The 6,000-nt window shown below is 29.3% G+C and overlaps 1 protein-coding gene across 1 annotated transcript; it reads right to left on the bottom strand.

Annotated features, from left to right (window-relative positions):
• Positions 1 to 252: 252 nt before the first annotated feature.
• On the bottom strand, positions 253 to 3,222 carry LOC101514590 (protein DOUBLE-STRAND BREAK FORMATION). Its single transcript, XM_004500253.4, has 5 exons — positions 2,561 to 3,222; positions 2,277 to 2,484; positions 1,960 to 2,103; positions 1,613 to 1,760; positions 253 to 668 (listed from the first exon to the last, which is right to left on the bottom strand). Exons 1-5 carry the CDS (start codon positions 2,617 to 2,619, stop codon positions 433 to 435), a joined length of 795 nt encoding a protein of 264 aa, XP_004500310.1. The 5' UTR covers positions 2,620 to 3,222; the 3' UTR covers positions 253 to 432.
• Positions 3,223 to 6,000: the final 2,778 nt, after the last annotated feature.

Raw genomic sequence — 6,000 nt, 5'->3', positions numbered from 1 at the left:
ATAGGAATTGTGCCAAATTTTTGCTCCAATAAAAATCACTTTAATTACTCAAATGGATTCCAACATTTACATATGCTTTCACTTATTTCCTCTCTTTTCTATCTTTCTTTTACTCACATTTGCAGCAAGAACGGTTCTGTAAGAGTTTCTAATATGGCAACTCTTATTTCACTCCAAGGCTACAAACATCTTCTTAAATGTTTTTAGAAATAAAGGACAACTAAGGACAGATCATTGAAGACGCTATTATAACCCGTAGAAAATCACATAGTATTATTTTTATTTATTCCCTTATCAAATATTACATGGTGTAAACAACTTGTTCTTTCAACTGGTGAAAAGTGAAAACACCAAATACAGATCAAGGCTTAACACTCAAATGCATAGACAAGCTGAAATTTGAAACTTCAGATGCTCAAACAATGTAATTTGTCATAAAAAAGAAGTCACGGTCAAAAATTGATTAGTCCTTGAATTTGGATGCCGTCCATGCAACTCCCCATGGACCTGCTGCAGGCTTTGTCGTTCATATAACTTTCGCATATTCTGTCTCTTAATTCCATTTCTGAAGGAAATGCTTGCTGGACATCGTTTTTCTTTGTAGAGTAAGTCCAGGTTTTGCCGCTCTCTTGTTTTCCTTTCAAGGTACTCTGTTGCTTGCACCTGAACTGATATCACAAAACAGCTTTTGCAGTGAACAGATGAATTTTATAATGCACAAATCCAATTCTTGAAAGAACATGATAATCATCTTAAATTATAATTGTCCAAAAAACTAACCACTGAGGAGGACAATATGAAAAGTCCAATAAATCCCAATAACGGCCAGCCAAAGAAGTGTATACTTCACAATTTATGGCCTTTCACACGCACAAATAAATAATTAAAATAGAAGCTCCCTCAAATTAAAATATCAACAAACTAGAGAGCAGTAAATAACATCCGAGCAAAGAAAAGTGATAAATCAAGAGAATATTTCCTAGAACAGAAACAGTAAAAGAACAAGGAGATAGAGAGAATCAAGAATGTAACAAGGCTGTCAATATAACAAGGCAGTTCAGCATCTTGACTGTTCATATATGGAAACGCACTTATAACAGCTCTGATAAGTGAGCAAGATAAAACTATAAACATGTTACTATTTCATAGCAAAATCAAAGAAAAGATGCTTTAAAGGCCAGCATTCTGGTCTAACCAAATACCACAGTTCTAAAATTGTGTCGACATTGTAATTGCAAACGCAATACAAATGTTTTTGAAGTCTCTGCAACAGTCTGACAATTACAATTACAGCCGCATCGATCGCATTTTGTTGTAACATCAAAGTTTGCAGCGTAACCACAATTATGACCGCAACTGCAATTTAGAACTATACCAAATACAACACCATGATAAAAGCATAAACAACACACTTCCACGGAATTTTAGCACCTTGTTGCAATCAAAAATTTAGATCAAATCAAATCATGGAGAAACTGTTCTAAAATTTTGAATAGCAAAATCTGAAAATGATGTGTACGTATTGTAGTGAAACATGCTTGCAAAGATTCACAATACACAGAACAACAACAATAGCATGAATGCTCATTCAATGCAGTGAATTAGGATATACCAGAACGTGAAGCAATTGATGTAAGTGCAAAGTTCTTGAGCCTTGTAATCTCACTGATTGTAGTAGCCTTCAAATTTTCAGGAAGCGCGTTTCTTTCAAGTTTTTTAACATCGTTAGTTCCAATGTACGACAATGCATTTTCGCATGCCTATTTGTCAAACAGTAGTTAAGCATTAAAAGACAAATTAAAGAAACTCAAATTTCAAACTAAAAGTGAAAAAGACTACAGAATTTTACGTCACAATTTTATATCATGGATTCAAAACTATTAAGTCCGTTTCAGAAAAAAGCAAGCTAAATCTCGAATTGAACGTTATTACATATAAGAAGAACGCATAACTCGTTACCTTTACTGCAACGGCGTGAAAACCGTTTCGCACAGCGTCCTCCACAAAATTTAACCACTCAACAGGCGAAACTTGAAGCGATGGAAAACTAGCGGATTTGAGTTCCCGCATAATTAAAGCTTCGTATCTCAAAGCCAAACAACTCTTCAAAATTGAAATGCGAAAACGCAAAAGGCAAAAAAGAATTAGCATATTGCGATTTGGATTTTTTGTGTGTGAAATACGAAAAGTGAAATTCACGAGTAATTAATTGCAAAGAGAGAACGTTTTCACAATGTAGAAGATACTCTGAAGTCTGAAACTCGGAAGCAGTTTACCTCTAGATCTCCAACGAGAGCGAAAGCGTGGACGAAGAATTCGAGAACGAGAAGTTTATCGTGGACGGTTTCTGCGGAGATGGAACGAATAATAGACAGTGATTCAGATTTGAGAAGTTGCGTCAAGCTGGATCGAACTTCGATCGACGATTTCACGTCCTTGGAGACCAAAAGCGATTCCAGAAATCGGAGCGTGGCGTCGCCGAAACTGCGTGAAATGAAATCGAAATGTTAGTAACGGTGTGTCTGTCTGAGTGGGAGAGAGAGAGAGAGAGAGAGAGAACCTTCTGGTTTGGATGAGGTAGCGAAAGAGGGAGAGTTGTTGTTCTACTGAGTGTGACATTTGGAGGGAGAGGGAATAAGAATTTGGCGGGTGAGGTAACGTCCTGAGAGTCAGAACTTCCAAAATTTGAAATCGTCTAGCCTTAAATACGGGGAAGAAAGTGTGTGTGAAAGTAGAATAATAACAATATAATATAGAAAGCGCCGCCTGCTTTACTTCAACATTTCATTTTGGTTTCAATTTTTTATCCCAAATCATCTTCTCTAAATTTTGTTTCTTCTCCGATATTCAACTAAACAATTTTTACACTTATTTTATTTTAATCCTTGTTTTTTTTATTTCCTCGTTTTAATTAGCGTTTTTATTCGTTGACTTAATGATATTGTTTTTATTTCTGGTATTGTTAAGGTACTTGTTTGATTTAAATTAATGATTATCCTTTAATCCAATATAGATTTAAGTAACAATTTCGATATCTTCAACATTTCAATTCTAAATGTATAGATATTTTAAATGCTTTAATTTTTTTCTTTTTTTTTAGGTTTTGTTACATTAATAATTTATTGTTTTATGCTATTAAAAGGATAATATATATTTGTTATTTATTTTTTTATTTTTAGTGACTTTAAATTGTATTGTTCTCAATATAATATTTATCAATGAATAAATTTTCGTTTTATAATTAAAAAAAACAATTTATAGAAGACAAAATGAATTTTAAAAAAGATTTTAAGGACATATGTCGTTCAATGTAAGGATTTGTTTAATTGTGTTTTACTTTTTAATTTTTTTGAAAATTATTTTATAAATAAATTTTAGAAAACTAATTTTAAAAAAAAAATATTTAAATCTGTTTGCTAACTTCAATTTTTAAAACAGTATTTGACTAAAAAATTAAAAGAAAAAATTGAAAAAAAAAAAGATAAGGGTCTGTTTGATACAGTTTTTAAAAACTGTATTTTAACTTTAAAAAATTTAAAAATTAAAGATTTATTTGTTAGGGATTTTTATATTCAAGAGTTTTGTGAGAGTGTTTTAGTTTTCTGTTTAAAAAGGAAAAAACAAAAACATCTTTTAGATGTTTTCCTTTTCTATTTTGCAGTTTAAAAAAACACAAGGGAAAAGAGGCTTTTCATTAATGACATTTATATAATTAGGTGAAACTTCCTCTTCTATATTTTTATTTTTTTTTTCACACACTCTTCTATACTTCCTGGTAAATTTTTTGTTTTTCTTTTTTATCTATTAAAAAATATTTTTTTTTTCCATAAGTCATATCTCAAGGGGAATGTCATGGATTTAAACCGAGATTATGTAAGCTATTTTATGGTAATATTTAGCTATATGAGTTATTTATTAATTCTACTAAAATATTTTACTTGTATTTAAATGTTATTAGTTGAATTTTTCTATCTTTTTACTTTTATTATTTAATATAAGAAAAACAGATTTTGAAAATTGTATTACCAATAGTTTTTTTAATTTTTTATTCAAAATCTATTTTTAAAAATTAGATTATTAAATATATTTTATTTGTTTTTCATCTCTAAAACTGTTTTTAGAAACAAGTATCTCAAACAAGTTTTTTCTTTAATTTTATTCTTTAAAATAATTTTTGAAATCAAATTTATACAACAATTTATAAAAACTAAAATACAAAAGTGTTTCAAACAAACCCTAAGACACCATTTATCTATTTTGCTTTTATAGTTTTAAAAAGCATAATATTAAAAATATTTTTACAAAACAGTTTTTAAAAATAAGTAATCCAAACAAATTTTTTAATTTCTAAATTTTAAAACACTAAATTAGAGTTTTTAAGATATGCAAGCCTTAAATCTTTTATTTTGTCATATCAGCTTATCTTTATATCATTATTCTGAAATTAATGATATGATATGCAAAAATGATAGATTCTCATAGATAACAATGTAAACATGTTTTACAATATAGATGCATGCCCATTAAACTTTTTAAAAAATGTGAACTAACCACACCACGAGAAATTGAGAAATATATGAGAAACATAAATCTTTTACAAAAATGTGTAACTAATAACAAACATGGGAAGAAGAAGATTAAACTAAAAAATATATATTAAAACGTGTGGTCACGTCACTTTATTACGTTAGTTTTTAAAATATTGACTCATATTTATATAGTTTGATGGTACATGTAAAAAAAAATTACATTGAAAAATAATTAATGTAACCAAATTCTCAATACTTCTTTGAAAAATTAAAATAAAAACGCTTTTAAAACGAATTAATAACTACATATCAACTGAACTGTATAAACAGGCTTTACATATGTTTTATAACCTTCATAATTCTATTAAATTTTTAAATAAGTTTTCATATTTTAAAAAATAAAAATACTACCAGAGTTAGATTATATGAAAATACACATTGTCATTAGTATCATTGGTCATCAGTTTTTATTAAATTATTTTAATAACACGTTTATCTAAAGAAGTTTTATGCTTGTATCCAAATATATCTCATTGCTATACCATTTCTTCTTAAAATAAGTGTATCAAATGTAATCCCATATCTTATACATATGTTCAAAAATACAAATAGTTATTTCATAAAAAAAATACAAATAATTATCGTATAAAGTTGTTTTATTGCATTTTGTTATATAATTATAAATGAACCCTTAATAATTTATATAAAATTTCAATAACTTCACGTGATTTAGATCCATTTACAGATGTTATGACGGTAGTCCTTTCGAAGAGCACATGTATTGTATATTATATACTTAGCATATATTCGAGCAATTCTACTAATGACCCTGTCATTTATAGAATTCCATTCAACGGTTGGAAAATTTCTAAAGGATAGTGGATTTAGAGCAGGATACTGGGGATGCCAGTTGTGGGGAGATTGGGCACCTGTAGTATCTTAATGGTTGTACTTGGAAGTGTTTGATTACCACAGTTCTTATGATACCATGAAGACATCCACAGAGGACCAAAATCGTTTATGCGTTATAACCTGGTTTACGTATCTAGTATTCCAATGAATTATCGAATACTTCACTTATGCTACAAAGATTTTAGAAACTTATCATATATGAGAAAGATGAAAACCCTTTAAAGCTAAATATATAAAAAGTTCAACGATGTGCTACATTATTCAATTATCGTAATCAACAAAATTTGTTCTTCAGATTATATACAAATACAAAGTTTAGACATTTGAAAGTTCAAGTAACTAGTACTTTCTTATATTCTGATAAAGCCACATTTCCATCAGGTTAAAGTCCAAGTCATTATTGCTCTATGCAAGAACAAGCCTAGAAGCCCTAGATAAAAAACGGCCACATCTAAATGTCTAATTCATCAAAACACTAGGAAGACTCATCAGAAGCTGAACAAACAGAAGATGGAAGACATATAACAGTTTAGTGCTCCTAAACCCATGGAGGAACACC

Source organism: Cicer arietinum, chromosome 5 (genome assembly GCF_000331145.2).
Source record: "Cicer arietinum cultivar CDC Frontier isolate Library 1 chromosome 5, Cicar.CDCFrontier_v2.0, whole genome shotgun sequence".
NCBI classification, from domain to species: Eukaryota; Viridiplantae; Streptophyta; class Magnoliopsida; order Fabales; family Fabaceae; genus Cicer; species Cicer arietinum.
The sequence above is the reverse complement of the archived record's forward strand: the minus strand, read 5'-3'. Positions and strand labels throughout refer to the sequence as shown.

Bases quoted from the DNA above. Each gene is read 5' to 3' on its own strand.
- LOC101514590 (XM_004500253.4), bottom strand. From the start codon at position 2,619: ATGTCACACTCAGTAGAACAACAACTCTCCCTCTTTCGCTACCTCATC. The intron at 2,104-2,276 runs GTAAACTGCTTC...TCAATTTTGAAG, and splicing joins CTCTCGTTGGAGATCTAGAG to AGTTGTTTGGCTTTGAGATA. The intron at 669-1,612 runs GTATATCCTAAT...TTGTGATATCAG, and splicing joins ATCAATTGCTTCACGTTCTG to TTCAGGTGCAAGCAACAGAG.